Source organism: Schistocerca americana, chromosome 2, assembly GCF_021461395.2.
Source record: "Schistocerca americana isolate TAMUIC-IGC-003095 chromosome 2, iqSchAmer2.1, whole genome shotgun sequence".
Classification (NCBI taxonomy): domain Eukaryota; kingdom Metazoa; phylum Arthropoda; class Insecta; order Orthoptera; family Acrididae; genus Schistocerca; species Schistocerca americana.
In genome coordinates this window covers 312,080,206-312,099,019 of record NC_060120.1, presented here as the reverse complement: position 1 = coordinate 312,099,019, position 18,814 = coordinate 312,080,206, and the positions used below count along the sequence as shown (strand labels likewise).

The following is an 18,814-nucleotide window of genomic DNA, read 5'->3' as shown; positions in this document are numbered from 1 at the left end:
ACATCTACCTGATTACTCTGTTATTCGCAATAAAGTGCCTGGCAGAGGGTTCATGAACCACTTTCAAGCTCTCTCTCTAAAGTTCCACTCTCGAACGGCACGCGGGAAAAACGAGCACTTAATTTTTTTCTGTGCGAGCCCTGATTTCTCTTATTTTATCGTGATGATCATTTGAAATTTCGTGAGAAGATCCTGTCTCAACGAAAAACGCCTTTGTTTTAAATATTGCCACTCCAATTCACGTATCATGTCTGTGACACTATCTCCCCTATTTCGCTATAATACAAAACGAGCTGCCCTTCTTTGTACTTTTTCGATTTCATCTGTCAGTCCCATCTGATGCGGATCCCACACCGTACAGCAATACTCCAGAATAGGGCGGACAAGCGTGGTGTAAGCAGTCTCTTTAGTAGACCTGTTGCACCTTCTAAGTGTTCTGCCATTGGATCGCAGTCTTTGGTTTGCTCTACCCACAATACTATCTATCTGATAGTTCCAATTTAGCTTATTTGTAATTGTAACCCCTAAGTATTTAGTTGAATTTACACCCCTCACATTTGTGTGACTTATCGCGTAATCGAAATTTAGCTGATTTCTTTTAGTACTCATGTGAATAACTTCGCACTTTTCTTTATTCAGGGTCAATTGACACTTTTCGCACCGTACAGATATCTTATCTAAATCATTTTGCAAGTCGTTTTGATCATCTGATGACAAGACGTTAAATGACAGCATCATCTGCAAACAATCTAAGACAGCTACTCAGATTGTCTCCTACGTCGTTAACATAGATCAGGAACAACAGAGGGCCTATAACACTTCCTTGGGGAACGCCGGATATTACTTCTGTTTCACTCGATGACTTTCCGCCTATTACTACGAACTGTGACCTTTCTGACAGGAAATCACGAGTCCAGTCGCACAACTGAGGCGATACTCTGTAGGCACGCAGTTTGGTTGGAAGACGCTTGTGAGGAACGGTGTCGAAAGTCTTCTGTAAATCTAAAAATATGGAATCAATTTGACATCCTCTGTCGATAGCACTTATTACTTCATGGGTATAAAGAGCTAGTTGTGTTTCACAAGAACGATATTTTCTGAAATCGTGCTGACTATGTGTCAATCAATCGTTTTCTTCGAGGTACTTCATAATGTTCGAATATAGTATATCTTCCAAAACCCTGCTGCAAATCGACGTTAGTAATATGGACCTGTAATTCAGCGTATTACTTCTACTTCCCTTTTTGGGTATTGGTGTGACTTGAGCAATTTTCCAGTCTTTAGGTACGGCCCTTTCTGTGAGCGAGTCGTTGCATATAATTGCTAAATATGGAGCTATTTTATCAGCATAGTCTGAGAGGAACCTGACTGGTATACAATCTGGACCGGAGGCCTTGCCTTTATTAAGTGATTTAAGCTGCTTTGTTACTCCGAGGATATCTACTTCTAATATTTCTCGTCTTGGCAGTTGTTCTTGATTGGAATTCAGGAATATTTACTTCGTCTTCTTTGGTGAAGGAGTTCCGGAAAACCGTGTTTAATAACTCTGATTTAGTGGCACTGTCATCAGTGACTTCACCGTTGTTATCGCGCGGTGAAGGTATTGATTGCGTCTTGCCACCGGTGTGCTTTATGTATGACCAGAATCTCTTTGGGTTTTCTGGCAGATTTCGAGACAGAATTTCGTTGTGGAAATTATTAAAAGCATCTCGCATTGAAGTACGCGTCATATTTCGAACTTCTGTGAAACTTTGCCAATCTTGGGGTTATTGATGCAGCAAGTCGTAGACTCCGACATCGACCAGTAGAGTGATGCCATGCGGGCATACAGACTCCCCCAGTAAGATGGCATAAGGCAGCCACACTGAGCACAGTTTATGTTGACATATAGGGTTTTGTAGGGAAAAGAGCGGCGAATAGCATGGTCTATTGGAATCCTGAATAAAATTAACCTGTTTTCGTTGCGTTGCATTACTTATTGAACGCCCCACGTAGAACAGCCACCTTAATGAGTTAGTGTGTTTCCTGTTTTTCGTTTTTACTGGAGATACTAGAGCACGGGGCGTGAAAAGTGTTAGATGTTGAGTGATATCTTTCAAGGATACGGAGACGCCATGTTTCGTGTGAGATAGCTTTATCAGCACTTGTCGAGTTTGAAAGGGGCCTCTTTATCGGTCTCCATTAGGCCGGCTGGCTGAATCGTGAAATACCCAGATTTGTGGGGTACTCGGATGTGACAGTGGCACAATATTGGACTGCGTGGGAATGTGAGGGCAAAATCTTCGCCAAAGTTCCCGTCGACTATGTGTGATCACCACAAGTAAGAATCGCCGTTTTATGTACCAAGCACGTCGTTACAGCTTTGTATTTACGCCTGACATTCGGGAACAAGTAATGGACCGGCTGCAGCGTTCTGTGTCAACACGCGTCATTGGTCGGATATTAGCAGCGGCCCGATCTACGGAATTATCGCCCTATGTGTAGACTGCCGATGTCACCAGAACACAAACGGATGCGTTTGGAGTATTGCTATGACCTGGAAGCTTGGACTCTGGATGAACGCTTTCGCACTGTGCTCAACGATGACTCGCGGTTCTGCACTACCTCAAATGACTGTCGTGGGGGAGTGTGGCGGCAACCTGGGGTGAGGTCCCATACCTCCAATGTTTTTGAGGGGCACAGCAGCGTTATTTATTATAGCTGGTTCTCGTGGTGTCATGGTGTGGAGTCATCGGGCATGACTTCAGATCACAACCATTACTGACTGTGGGAACTCTGGCGACGCAACCATATGTCACACATACTGCGTTGTCCTAAGTATTAATTCTCATGCTACAGTATAGTGCTGTCATTTTTCAACGTGACACTGCTCGTCTATTCGTGTCAGGAACTGTCTGCGTGATGTCGAGGTGTTACTGCGGCCAGCAACTTGTCAAGAGGTGTCCCAGGTAGGACCTACTGTGAGTGAGTAGCTCAGATGTCAACTCTGGCCCAGCTGCAGCATTCAGGATATCGAGGACCAGTTAAAACATTTTTGGGCAACTTGTCTCGGAAGAGGATACAAAGATTTCATGACACCCTTTCCAACAGACTCAGGTCATGCATCCAGATCAGAGGGGATGCTACACTATACTCATAAGTGGACACATATTGCCAAGTTCTTTGTTAATATGCCTCTATTTTGTAATCACTGAAATAACATTAAATACTCTCTAAACCCATGAATTTTCGTGTCATTTATTACTCCCCTTCTGGGTGCTTCATGTTTCTTGCCAGACCTTGTTACAGACTGTGCAAGACACTCCACTGTGCAAGGCGGACGTTAGATCTAATCCACTTACAAATTTTATGTCCTGTTCCATTCATGTACTGAGCGAGGAAATAAAGGCCTACATATCTCTATACGCGCCCTAGACCACTCTTGTTTTATTGTCGGCCCCTAAGGGAGGTATACCAATCGCAGCAGAATGGGCGCACTCTTCCTCGAATATCGGCTCTTTAAGTTTACCGAACAGAATATCGCATAAAACAACGTCTCCGTTATCGCAAAAGTTCTCATTTATTTTCCCCCCAGCGTATCTGTTGTACTTTTATATGGGCTCTACCGAACTGCTGCTAACCTAGTAGAGCGTCTCTGAATTTGTTCGATGTGATGTACTCAACACACTCTCTACTAATGTTGCAATCGGATACTATCGGGTCTTTTTTTATAGGTCCTAACTCCCACTCACTCACACTTAAACAGAACTGCCATTGATTATAGGAAATGTAACTTTTGCCCATGTATTTCCGCATTTCTTTACGATCGTTCAACGCTGACAGACAACAGCATTAACAACGAACATAATTATATTCCTGATAGTCCTACCTGATAAAGTCTACTGAGAGCATTAGAAGGTATATTATACACCTTTGGAGAACAAGCGATGTTACTTTCGTTTCTGTTGAATATTCGAATCGATTTACAGCTTACTAGGTACGATTAATTAAAAATTCTTCACGTTAATCACACGTCTTTAAAGCTACTCCTTATGATCGTGGCCTGGTTACTAGTCGCCAATGAGGAGGCAGAGGCTTTTTGGAAATCGAGGAGAATGGGCTCTGCCTGCTCTACTATTTAAAAGATGTCGTACATGTAAAAAGGTGAGCTCTGTTTCACACCTGAGGTTTTCCTGAACCCCTGCTGATTCTTTATGTCGAGCATAATATTCGAGCTCAGCAAACGATGTAGCATAACGTAACAAGACTGACATTAGCGTTAGTCGTCTGCAATATTGTTCATGTCTTTGTTTACCCTTTATCTAAATAGTTCTTACCACTACCGGACTATTCATTGCTCAAGGAATTCTCGGTAAATGTAAATTTGGAAAGGAGCTAATTCCGTATCACACGTAAAGTAAAATTTTGTCAGAGACAGTAAGGGACCTGGAAGAACAGCTGAAGGGAATGGACAGTGTCTTGAAGTACCTACTGCAACCTACATCCTTCTGAATCTGCTTAGTGTATTCATCTCTTGGTCTCCCTCCACGCTGCCCTCCAATACTAAATTGGTGATCCCTTGATGCCTCAGAACGTGTCCTACCAACCGATTCCTTCTTCTAGTCAAGTTATGCCACAAATTTCTCTTCTTCCCAATTTCATTCAGTAACTCCTCATTAGTTATATGATCTACCCATGTAATCTTCAGCATTATTCTGTAGCACCACATTTCAAAAGCTTCTATTCTCTTCTTCTCCGAACTATTTATCGTCCATGTTTCACTTCCATACATGGTTACACTCCATACAAATACTTTCAGAAACAACTTCCTGACACGTCCAGCTCGATGTTAACAAATTTCTCTTCTTCACAAACGCTTTCCTTGCCATTGCCAGTCTACATTTTATATCCTCTCTACTTCGACCACCATCAATTATTTTGCTCTCCAAATAGCAAAACTCATTTACTATTTTAAGCGTCTCATTTCCTAATCTAATTCCCTCAGCATCATCCGATTTAATCCGACTACATTCCATTATCCTCGTTTTGCTTTTGTTGATGTTCATCTTATATCCTCCCTTCAAGACACTGTCCATTCCCTTCAGCTGCTCTTCCAGGTCCTTTGCTGCCTGTGACAGAATTACAATGTCATCGGCGAACCTCCAAGTTTTTATTTCTTCTCCATGGATTTTCATTCCTACTCCGAATTTTTCTTTTGTTTCCTTTACTGCTAGCTCAATATACAGATTGAATAACATCGGGGATAGGCTACAACCCTGTCTCACTCCTTTCCCAACCACTGCTTCCCTTTCATGCCCCTGGACTCTTATAACTGCCACCTGGTTTCTGTACAGATTGTGCATAGCCTTTCGCTCCCTGTATTTTACCCCTGCCACCTTCAGAATTTGAAAGAGAATACTCCAGCCAACATTTTCAAAAGATTTCACTATGACTTCAAATGCTAGAAACGTAGGTTTGCCTTTCCTTAATCTATTTTCTAAGATAAGTCGTAGGACCAGTATTGCCTCACGTGTTCCAACATTTCTACGGAATCGAAACTGATCTTCCCCGAGGTCGGCTTCTACCAGTTTTTCTATCCGTCTGTAATAAATTCGTGTTAGTATTTTGCAGCCGTGGCATATTTGCATGTATAGTACAAAAAAGGATGATCCGTATCTAATCTCGTACCTATAATTCGTTGTAGAAAAACGTAGAAAAATGATAGTTCATATTGGTGAGATTCCATTACCTTTATTGGTATAAATTGTTGATGAACTACAAACATTTTATTAATAAATCACGTGAATAAACAATATGTTTTATTATTCCATTCGCTGTGTAATAGAATCAACTTAAAATAATTGAAATTAATGCTAATACACTCCTGGAAATGGAAAAAAGAACACATTGACACCGGTGTGTCAGACCCACCATACTTGCTCCGGACACTGCGAGAGGGCTGTACAAGCAATGATCACACGCACGGCACAGCGGACACACCAGGAACCGCGGTGTTGGCCGTCGAATGGCGCTAGCTGCGCAGCATTTGTGCACCGCCGCCGTCAGTGTCAGCCAGTTTACCGTGGCATACGGAGCTCCATCGCAGTCTTTAACACTGGTAGCATGCCGCGACAGCGTGGACGTGAACCGTATGTGCAGTTGACGGACTTTGAGCGAGGGCGTATAGTGGGCATGCGGGAGGCCGGGTGGACGTACCGCCGAATTGCTCAACACGTGGGGCGTGAGGTCTCCACAGTACATCGATGTTGTCGCCAGTGGTCGGCGGAAGGTGCACGTGCCCGTCGACCTGGGACCGGACCGCAGCGACGCACGGATGCACGCCAAGATCGTAGGATCCTACGCAGTGCCGTAGGGGACCGCACCGCCACTTCCCAGCAAATTGGGGACACTGTTGCTCCTGGGATATCGGCGAGGACCATTCGCAACCGTCTCCATGAAGCTGGGCTACGGTCCCGCACACCGTTAGGCCGTCTTCCGCTCACGCCCCAACATCGTGCAGCCCGCCTCCAGTGGTGTCGCGACAGGCGTGAATGGAGGGACGAATGGAGACGTGTCGTCTTCAGCGATGAGAGTCGCTTCTGCCTTGGTGCCAATGATGGTCGTATGCGTGTTTGGCGCCGTGCAGGTGAGCGCCACAATCAGAACTGCATACGACCGAGGCACACAGGGCCAACACCCGGCATCATGGTGTGGGGAGCGATCTCCTACACTGGCCGTACACCACTGGTGATCGTCGAGGGGACACTGAATAGTGCACGGTACATCCAAACCGTCATCGAACCCATCGTTCTACCATTCCTAGACCGGCAAGGGAACTTGCTGTTCCAACAGGACAATGCACGTCCGCATGTATCCCGTGCCACCCAACGTCCTCTAGAAGGTGTAAGTCAACTACCCTGGCCAGCAAGATCTCCGGATCTGTCCCCCATTGAGCATGTTTGGGGCTGGATGAACCGTCGTCTCACGCGGTCTGCACGTCCAGCACGAACGCTGGTCCAACTGAGGCGCCAGGTGGAAATGGCATGGCAAGCCGTTCCACAGGACTACATCCAGCATCTCTACGATCGTCTCCATGGGAGAATAGCAGCCTGCATTGCTGCGAAAGGTGGATATGCACTGTACTAGTACCGACATTGTGCATGCTCTGTTGCCTGTGTCTATGTGCCTGTGGTTCTGTCAGTGTGATCATGTGATGTATCTGACCCCAGGAATGTGTCAATAAAGTTTCCCCTTCCTGGGACAATGAATTCACGGTGTTCTTATTTCAATTTCCAGGAGTGTATTTAGCTAACTTGAACAGATAAAAAAATTTTGGTTTTATGTTTTGACCTATAGATGTACAGAGTTTTTAGAGTTCCCACTCTGGAGCTAGCAACTTGTAGGTCACCACGAAAAAAACCTGGCTTTTCTAAATTTCATCCGGCAAAGCGCAATGACTGTCCTTGAGCTGTGTTGATTGTCGTCGCGAAATCAAGACGCACAAGAAACCGTTGTCGTTTGAACTTTAAGGAAAATCAGAGGAATCACTGGAATGCGTGGAATCAGTACACCTTGTCCTTTACATGTACCCTTAATTACTATTGCTTCAGTCACATTCGACACCAGTTTTCTCACGGAAAGTCTGGTTCCGTTACACAACTTTGGAGTGTTGAGGTTCCGAAGGAGCAGTATTGGTGAGCCAACTTTCAACGTGAATATTAATGTTGACATTCCAGGAAATGAACTGAGAAATTCTATCGGATCATCATCAGTTTAATCTTCTGCTGCAGCTGTTTCATTGGATTTGTATTTCGTAGCCGCACCAGGAATTTTCAGTTGAATCTTATCACTGATTCTATTGTCATCATCAATTTTTGGAGTTAAGACAGGTCACTCGCAGAGCCGATCGTGATTCCTGAAGTTGTTGACGATGTTCCGAAAATCCTTCTTTTCAAGGTCTTCACCTGACTCCTGAAGTTCACAGAAGTTCGGTGGGAATGGCGTGTCCTGTGTTTCAGCAAGTACCGGATGTTTGCCGTTGTCCATGTCCAAAAACTGGTTGGGATTTTTTTTTATTTTTTTTTTCTTTTATTCAGAAGCTTCTTCAAGTAAATCCCTACACATATTGGTCGAATATGTAATTTTTTTTAAATACCTACACAGAGCCGAATTCTTCAGGCATGCGTTCAGTTTGTCTGTTGCTGCTGATCTTGGAATGACAGGCAAACTTTGACGGAAAGGAGCGGTGAGCAATATCAGAGCTCCGCCCATTTGGCGCTGATCGCTTTGAAAATCTCACGGACTATGATCAGCTGCCTCAAGTCTTTCTTACGTGCCGTGGTACACTCACCGCAAATATTTGATTCGGCACCCTTCATTAAATTTCAGCTGTACATCCCATAAATTTCGCTTCTTCTTCTTCTACTACTACTAATATTTCGACTGTATATCGTTCAGCAATCCTCACAGTGAGCCGAAAGACTGACGCTCCAGCACTCGCTTCGTCATTTTAAACTCACGGACCGGGTCACTACACATGCAGACACAGATACACAAGTGCCAGAGACATTGATCGATGGCAAAGAAGTACCAATATCCATGAATTAGAGCTGTCTCTACACGGTCAATCCACACTGGGATGTATCAATATCAGCGGCACTGTCGCGTCGCCTTTGTACATTTAGTACAGAAACCGTCGGATTCCATAATTTATCCAAGCTGAAGCCGCTATCTCTATTAATTAAGCTCGTTGCCAGGCGAATTTTAATCGCCTGTTTCACTACTGAGTCCCGAAAAGATGAAGTAGACGCTTAAATTTCGACATTTTCGTAGAAGATAGAGTACCCAGTATCAATACAGTGCTCTGCGACAGCCTATTTATTGGGCTCTAAGAGAATCGTGTCCCGTAAATCCTTCGTGGACTGTACGAGTCGTCTGTCCGATGTATGAAAGGTGTGTCGCCTCCTATTGCTCCCTACTGGCGCTCCCACAATCAGCGAAGATGTAGTCTCCTTTTTCTGTGGCCAGCCAGTATTCTTAACCTCGTCGAGATACCTGAAAGCGGGGCGACACAACACAGTCAATATTCGTTGGTCAATAAGTTGAAATTCAAATTATTACCATCGGCTAGCGGCGTCGTTTAGCAGTTGCCACCAAAGATACTCATTAACAGTCACTAGGCGGCTGATTCGTGTTTCAGAATGAATTGATATCTTTGATTTTGCGTAGCACAGCTAGGCCAAATTAATATCTTCAGCCGAATTAATATCTTCAAAAGTCACAGGGTTCATTTAACACAGTTTATTGGTATGATTCACTACGACAAGTAGTCATGCTTAAGTCCGATAATAAATGTCCAAACAGGATCTGTAATCTAAAGTCAAAGAAATGTACTTTTAATTAGTCCGGCATCCAATGATTTTAACTATTTCACGCAGTGACGCATGGACTTAAAGGGTCTCGAATATTCAAAACGCCAACGCTACAAGCTCTGTTGCTAAAATCTCGAACACAAAGATTCCCAGACACGGTTATTAGAAACTCTTTCAATAAAGTCTCTTGCTGCTTTGCATAAAATTCTCTATTCCATTGGCTCTTATTAAACTTTTATTTAATTTTTCTGCTTTAAAAGGACAATTCGTGATTTTATTTGAAATACGGGAACTGTTCATGACCAGTTCGAATAAATGTTGGTTTAAAGAAACATTGGATATGTAACGAGGGGTCACAAAGGCCACGTTCACAAGAGATCTTGTAAACTACAGCCTTCCGCAGCATCACGTCATCTTCAGTTGAACCCAAGAGTGCTGCTGTATTCGGTGGAGGACGAAAAATAACTTTTACTTTGTGCCTGCTGAGGATCCGTCCTGCTTTTCACAACAGGCTTCCCACGTGACGGGAAATTCAGGGATTTAAATTTTTTGTGTCTTTTTCTGCATTCTTTATGACCATCTTTGGTTTCATCCGTAGTGCCTTAAGTATCTGCTGCGGATAATACCCACTGGCTTCAAAAACTCTCTTTAAATGTATATGGTAGTCCTGCAGACTGCGCTCGTCATCAATGGTGTGTGCTACGTGTACCAGAGTTCGGAGAACATTCATCATTTGGGAAGAATGGCGGCAGCTATTTGCATTCAAATATAAATCTCTACGTCTCTGTTTCCAGTACACTGGCATGTCCCAAAGTGCCATCATCTGTGCGTCGAACCAAAACATCAAAAAATGGAAGGCATCCCTCATTTTCCATTTCCATTTCAAACTGGATTTGTGCATGGATAGAAGTCAGATTGTTTAAAAATTGTTATTATTTATCTGCACTCTGGGGCCACATCACAAACGTTAATCTTCAGAATACTGTGGCCCTTAAATTAGCGTCTTTTCCTCGAAGTTCTCCAATAAAAATTGTGGCGAAATCATGACAGGTTTGAACAAAGCTGTAATCTCTTTATCAAAACTTCTGCCGATAATTGATAACGATTGTGAAGGAGGAGCCTTAGTGAACAAAGACACGGCATTATAGAGTCCCAATTCCAGCAGACGAGTATCTCCGCCACCGCGACCGATGCGATTAAGGTGACATACTGCGGCTACCGTCTGTGAGTGTGGAAGGTAAACAGGTTCTCAAAAGTTAATCAAAGATAGAGCAAGACATGATATGCCTACCACGCCTTAGGACAGGTTAGTGATAGTAAAAACTTCGTGATTTCCCCTCATATGCCTTAAGCTGTCTTCGTGACCACTACATGTAAATCCTCGAAAACGTCTCCAGAGGACTGCATGAAAGTGAGAACCTCGTAAATACAGACGTTTTCAGACCATAAAACTTATTTGCGTTTATTGTATTTGTTTGTACTTGCACTGTTTAGAAGTGCAGTCCTCTGATCATTGATGTGATTGTAAGCTGCGGTGGTGTCCCCTACAAATTGATAAGTTTGGTAAGGAAATTATCGTATGTGTTGTGAGTCGTGTTGGCAGAAAATGAGGGTCAATGGCAAGAAGAGACACCAGAGCGTCCCCTTGAAACACTTCTAGCGCGTCGTAGACGGAGGAATCTTGGCAGGAGGCGACGTAGCTGCTGCCAGCTGTTCGCGTAACCCACTCAGTCTGCGCTCTGACATCACACACCGTTTTATAGCGTCCAGAGCATCTAAGAATAAGTACGCTCAAGTAGGTCTTCAAAAGAAAACGATTGCTCTGTCATTCTCTTAACACTTTATTGATTTCACTAACTACGATACAAACTGAGATCCAGCTATAACTGCCTGTAGCAAAGTGAACAGTGTCGTAACGAATCCAACAAGCTACAGCGAGTGCCAGAGCTGTTCAGAAATATAATCCCTCAACTTCCTAGGCTTCTCGGCTACTACCTTATTCGATTATAACCTTTTAGTGATGATAGCCCTTCACCCTGTACATCGATCCACAATATGCAGACAGAACTAAATGTGTATTAGTTGTATATAACTAGTGATCAATAGTCACTTCTAAGTGAAATCTCTAACATTGTTGACTTATTGTCAATGCTGGAAAGTTTTCTGTATGAATGGTTTCGTTATATTGTAAATTAGCGAACGCTCAGCGAAATTTAAAATGATCTTATATATTGGAAATACGCCTTATTTTAAGCCCCAGTGAATATACCCACCCTAAAATTCAAATTGTACGAGGATGAGTCAAATGAAAACCTTAAATATTTTTTAAATATTATTTATTGTGCAGAAGTGGTACAAAGCTATATCACTTTTCAACATAATCTCCCCCACGCTCAATGCAAGCCCTCCAGTGCTTACAAAGTGCATAAATTCCTTTAGAAAAAATTCTTTTGGTACTCCGCACAATCACTCATGAACCGCGTGGTGTACCTCTTCATCAGAACGGAACTTCTTTCCTCCCATTCCGTCTTTGAGTGGTCCAAACATATGGAAATCACTTGGGGTAAGGTCTGGTGAGTATGGTGGATGAGGAAGACACTCAAAATGCAGGTCTGTGATCGTTGCAACTGTTGTACGTGCAGTGTGGGTCCTTGCATTGTCATGTTGCAAAAGGACACGTGCTGACAGCAATCCACGTCACTTACATTTGATTGCAGGCCGCAGATGATTTTTTTATGAGATCTGTGTATGATGCACTGGTGACAGTGATCCCTCTAGGCAGATAATGCTCCAAAATGACGCCTTTTTCGTCCCAAAAGAGAGGCAGCATAACCTTCCCTGCTGATGGTTCTGTTCGAAACTTCTTTGGTTTTGCTGATGAGGAATGGCGCCATTCGCTGTTCGCTCTCTTCGTTTGCGGTTGGTGGAAGTGAACCCAGGTTTCGTCCCCAGTAACGATTCTTGCAAGGAAGCCTTAACCTTCTCGTTCAAAGCGCCGAAGAAGTTCTTCACAAGCATCCACACGTCATTCTCTCATTTCAGGAGTCAGCTCCCTTGGCACCCATCTTGCAGACACTTTGTGAAACTGGAGCACATCGTGCACAGTGTGGTGTGCTGACCCTTGACTAATCTGTAAACATGTTGCAATGTCATTCAGTGTCACTCGGCGGTTTTCCTTCACCATGGCTTCAACTGCTGCAATGTTCTGTGGAGTCACAACTCGTTGTGCCTGGCGTGAACGAGGAGCATCTTCCACTGAAGCCACACCATATGCGAACTTCCTACTCCATTCGTATACTTGCTGCTGTCACAAACGTGCATCACCGTACTGAACCTTCATTCGTCGATGAATTTCAATAGGTTTCACACCTTCATTACGCAAAAACCGAATAACAGAACGCTGTTCTTCCCTGGTGCAAGTCGCAAGTGGGGCAGCCATCTTTATACTGATACTGCGACGGTATGTGTGCATCTGCAATATGCTGCCACCTACAGGCCATTCTGCAAGCTGTTTGTAGCACGCATACCAACTTACAGAATAACGGCGCGAAATTTCGATTTGTTATTACAAATTTAAGGTTTTCATTTTAGTCACTCTCGTATGTCAGAAAATATAATGTTTTCGTAATGATTCGTGATAATGATGCTTTGCGAGTGAAAATGGATAAAACAAATTGAGCAAAACTATTAGAAACATACGAGGGCGTGCTGAAAATCTATGCCTCCGAATTTTTTATTTGAAAGCTGTTACTGCTTTTAAATAAAACAAACTAACAAACTTAACATTCTCCATCTTTATTCTTAATGTCTACACATTTATTTCTCACTACAGTCACTGTGGCAACGAGCACATTTCTCCTAACAAGAAAACACTGTAAAATGTTTGACTTTGTTCACGGAGCCAAACGCTCACCTCGGCTTGCACTGCTCAGACATCGCAGCGCTCGTGTGAGGTATGGCATTTTCATGCTGACGGCGAGTGTGCTCCATGTGTGGAATTCGTGCTCTCACTTTTCTGAGGGTTTCGCAGTACATTGCAGAGTTTATGGTAGAGATTTTAGGCATGAATTCCAAATGCATCACATATTGAACATTCCAGAACACTGTGAGCGTAACTTTGTCTGCTGATGGAATGGTATTGATCTTTTCTGGCGTCGGTGATCCTTTGTGGCGGATCTCCATTGATGCTTTCTTGTTTTCGGGGTCAAAACAGTAAACCCAGTTTTCGTCTTTTGTCACATTACTGACGTCGATATAATCACCGCCACAAACAGCTTTTATTCTTCTATGTTTTTCAACTGGAGACATGTTGTCTACAGTCAGAAACTCGATTACAGCACGCACCGACAAGTTACGTTACACACCTCCATGTTATACGCTGCAGTTCGGAGCCGTCTACCGGCGGACTGCGTCAGCGAAGCGAGAAAGTCAACCGAATAATATGCCTGACGTGTAATACCACAACCGATATTGAGAGCAGAATAAAAAAATTGAAGGCATTACTTTTCAGCACGACTTCGTACATGTCATGACAGAAATTAAGTGTTCCACATTTTTTGCTTTTTTTAAACTGTGTGTTTTGTATACTCCAAGATATATGGGTAGTAAAATATTAGAATGAAAAGCATTCTAAGTAAATGAGGGTAAAAACTAAAAATATAGAAATGGACTGGTTTAGGGACCAAATCGGATACAGAACACTTTAAGTCACTTGTCAAAACCGTAAACTGGTGCAGGGTGTAGCTTTGAGCAATATATAAGGAACTCACTGGAAAAAACATGAAACACACTCTGCAGGAACAAAAATATTTTCGAAAACGTTGAAGGCCAACTTGTTTAGCGTCAAAGATATTCTGTCAATATCTTTCAACACGTCACTTCGAATTAATACAACCATATTACTGTGCGAAAGCAATGAAGTCACAAAGAACTGTCATAAGTGAATAGATCTTGATGTCGACCTGAACTAGCGCCGAGCGCGGTAACAATCCATACGAGTTACTGAGCTATGATAATGGCTAAGAATTGTCAAGTCCGACTGCGACTCTTCTCTTGTCGTCCATTCCAGACGTGTAGGCTGATCAAGACGCGTCGAAGTGTGTCAAGCTGATGCTGCATTGACCATGCGTAAAATTATTAAATCGCAGTTGAGTAAAAGTTCTCAACATTTATTACTGATGAAGTATACAGGGTCTCTCAGGAGGAATGGTCAGTATCAGGGGATATGACAGGGACGATCAATAGAAGCAAAGACGTCTAGTAAACGTTGCCACTAAAATACATACCTTAAGAGCTATGAGCACTTTTTCATCTTCGATACTGTGGAACATATCACTTCTACTGCAAACTCTTTACTTTCCATATGTTGGGAGGAGGTATTATGGATCGTAACAAGAAAAAATTGTGTAGTAAACATGGACTCTAAAATGCATACCTTCAGAGCTATGAGTACGTGTTCAGCGTCCGCCCTCTGAAGTGAGTGGTCAGCACGTTTGACTGGCATGCAGGGGCGCGGGTTCGATTGCCGGCCAGGTAAGAGATTTTCGCTGCTCGGCGACCGAGTGTTGTGTTGTCCTCATCATCATTTCATCATCATCGACACGCAAGTCGCTGAATGTGGCGTCAACTGAAAAGACTTGCAACTCGGCCGCCGAACTTCCCCAGGTGGGGACTCCCGGCCATCAATGTTATACAATCACTTGTTCAGTAGAAGAGATGTGTTTCACAGTAGAGATGATAATAAACAACTGTTTATAGCTTATTAAGGTGTGCCTTTTAGAGCCCATGAGCTTTGATTCGAATGATCCTTCCTATCACAACCCTGAATATTGGCCGTTTCTCCTGGGACACCCGGAATACAATACTTAACGTTCTTCTTCAGAGCACCGATGTTAGCCTCAATTTTCACTAGTTGTCATTTAGTGGCGAATCAGGTTAAGTTAGACTTCAAAGATGTTCTCAGTCCAGTCGTTGATCAATGTATCTGGTGGGCGTCCGGTGGCCGTTGAAGACAAGTGGTGGTGCTCGTCGTACTAGCTGGCAAGGTTTTGGTGTCGGAAGTAGATCCGCTGATTCTCCAGTTGGACTCCAGTTGCCTCTCCACTTCGCTCTGGTGTCGTCGGGTCGTGTGGCCTCCCTAAATACTTGGCAGGCGGCAGGTTTCTGAGCAAAGCTGTAATCGTTTATTTGACAGGTGCAGCAAAATAGAAGTCTCGCTACGCCGAACAGGAACTATGGTGTCGTCTCCCCACATAAACCTGGTGTGCAGGCAACGCCGCTGACTGCTGTACCGCATGGAGCCTCTGTGCCCAGTGAATACATCCGTTGACACCTGCCTCTCGATTTCTGTAGCAGTTAGCACCTACGTTTATATCTAGATATTTACCGCAGTGAACTGTGGACTTGATGCTAAACATCTCAGTCAGAGGGATCCCATTCACAGCTTCTTGCCAGCCACGGTTCTAGGCGCTTCATTCCGGAACCGCGGTGCGCTACGGTCGGAGGTTCGAATCCTGCCTCGGGTACGCATTGTGTGATGTCCTTAGGTTAGTTAGGTTTAATTAGTTCTAAGTCTAGGGGACTGATGACGTCAGATGTAGAGTCCCATAGTGCTCGGAACCATTTTTTGAACAGCTTCTACGATTTGGTTCCACTGCGTACAGATGTTATTGGAGCATTTGGTAGCCTGATTCTTACTGGTAGTATGAATTAACCTAATATTTAACCTTATTTGTATTACTATACTGTTCGTCACTTGTGATAAAATGTCAGCAATTTTTTGCCGCGCGGAGTGGCCGCGCGGTCTATTGCGCCATGTGACGGACTGAACGGCCCCTCTAGCCCTCGAGCATGGGTGTGTGTGTTGTTCTTAGCGTAAGTCAGTTTAAGTTAGTTTAAGTTGTGTGTAAGTCTAGGGACCGATGACCTCAGTCGTTTGGTCCCTTAGGAATTCACACACATTTGAACATTTGTCAACGTTTTTGCTAATTCCCAACTGGGCTACAATTTTCTCTCTCAAGCGCTGTTTTGTAATCGTTCTTCTGTGCTTTACCTTCTATGGTGTGGATCTGCTCCAGAAATCCAAATTCTGTCGCTGGTACACAGAGCAGAGACGATATAGTTATTACACAAGGTATTCTGCTTGTGAGCCTCGGGGCTACAAGAGGTGATATTCGGCGGCAGTTCGTCCCAATACAACGGAGAACGTGTACCAGATAACACATGCGGACGCTGGAGGTTTACGCTGCGCTGTTCCAGACTGCGACAAGACGGTGGTGGTGCGGCGGCAGTCCGGGGAGTTCGGCTTCCGCATCCACGGCTCCAAGCCGGTGGTGGTGTCCGCCATCGAGCCCGACACCCCTGCCGAGTCGTCGGGGCTGGAGGTGGGCGACATCGTCATCACCGTCAACGGCCACGACGTGCTCGACGCCTCCCACTCAGAGGTCGTCAAGCTGGCGCACGCAGGTCAGTGTGCGGTGCGTTTGTCTGCTGTCTCTGTGCCTGCCTGCTCTATAAAGCCAACAAAAAAAGCTCTGTTCAGAGTGAGAATTTGAGTTGTGGACAAGCCAACTAGCTGGAGAAAACTCTGCAACTTCCAATTCACACAGTTCTCTATAACAACAAGTAAACGAAGAAGACAGAATGATTTCTTAATTTTTCGCTAAAGGAAAAGGTTCCAGGTTCGAGTCCAGGTCCAGCGTAAAGTTTTAATATGTGAGGCAACACTCCGCAGCAGAGTGAAAGATACATTCTGTAAACAAATCCAACGGCTGTGGCTAAGCCATCTCTCCACAGTATTCTTTCTTCCAGGAGTGCAAGACCGACAAGGAGTGCAAGAGAACTGCTGTGGAGTTTGGAAGGTTGGAAACGAAGTACTGGCGTACGTAAAGTTGTGAAGGAAGGAGTGAGGGGGGGGGGGGGGGTCGTGGGGTCGTCAGATTCAGAGAATACACGAAAGAACAAATAACAATCAATCCACCTTCTCTACGCACCTCAAAAATTAAAACGACGAAGTTGACAACATTGAAAACTCACTACAAATACTGCGCAAAATCCCAAAAGGTTCAATCATGAATACTTTGGAGGAATTTTAAATATACATATGCACTTAGGATTAACCCCACGATTTAGTAAATGAACAAACCGATTACAAACATACAAAGTTTTAAAAATTTTATTGAAATTTTGCGAAAGGATAACGGATAACCATAACACCAGAGATTACAAACACATCACCCATAGTTACATTGACACAGAACCCACAACAACATGAATATCTTTGAGTAAACAACTTGCTTTCAAATTTGAATTTCTACGACAGTCAAAATAGCAAAAAATTATTATAATATACATGCAGCATCAAATCCTTAAACAACTTTAAAACGCTACTAAAAAAATATTACATCCAACGACTACGGACAGCAGTAATAGTTTATTTAAAGTTGACAAACGTCCATGTACAACGTCAGGACGTGAGGGCAATACCCAATCTAAAAACCCTCTATAAATTATACATAATGTAAAAATAAATAAATGCGATTGCCTTCAGATATATTGATCGAGATAATAAAGCCGAAATAAGCTTATACAACAAAAATAAAATATTTGGCAGCATACTATCTACTAATCTTCTCCGTAAGATCTACTAGGGTTACCCAGAAACTAATGCACCGCAATTTTTTTCTTAGCCGAAAACAATGCTACGAATGCAAAACGTTACGTAGGCCGATGTAAAATTTGAAGTCTCCTGAGTGAAAGCACCAAGTTTCCATCACTTCCGAAAGATAGCGTACCTGCACGACAGTTTCAAAATGGCGTCTGTAGGTGATGTACGTTACAAGCAATTTCTCACTGCAGAGGAAGAAACTGTGGGGAATATTCACAACCGTCGTGTAAAGTCTATGGAGCATCTGCTGTCAACAGAAGTACAGTTAGTCGCTGGGCAGAAGGCGGTTCGGCAGAGATCCTCGGTTTGTAACGGTCGGGAGACCATCCACGGCTGCCACACCTGACACACCTGATCTAGCCCCTCGGACCTACACTTGTTTGGGCCATTAAAGGATGCCATTCGTGGAAGACGCTTCGAGGACGATGAGGAGGTGATTCACACAGTGAAGCACTGACTACGCCACCAGAACAAGGATTACTACCGACAGGGCATGCACGCCGTTGTTTCGTGCTGGAAGAAGACCATAGAACGCGACGGGGAATACGTGGAAAAATAGGGTATGTAGATAAAACACCATTCTGTGTCTGTAATTCTCATTATGTTCAATACTGAATTGCTGCAGAAAAAGATGCAATGCATTACTTTCTGGGCAACCCTCGTAATTTAATTCAACTTTCATTGTTCTACAGAAAAACACTAACTTAATCAACGACATTTCCTGGGGCAGATGTGGACTCTGACCACTATCTATTGGTTATGAGCTGTAGATTAAAACTGAAGAAACTGCAAAAATGTG

General features: G+C 43.7%; 1 protein-coding gene across 1 annotated transcript in view; it reads left to right on the top strand.

Annotated features, from left to right (window-relative positions):
• The window catches only part of LOC124593985, a 446,237-nt gene that overhangs the window by 379,709 nt on the left and 47,714 nt on the right, over positions 1-18,814 (top strand). The window contains exon 31 of the mRNA XM_047132336.1: positions 16,608-16,814. Within this exon, the coding sequence (XP_046988292.1) occupies positions 16,608-16,814 (207 nt within the window). The remainder of the gene's footprint in view (positions 1-16,607; positions 16,815-18,814) is intronic.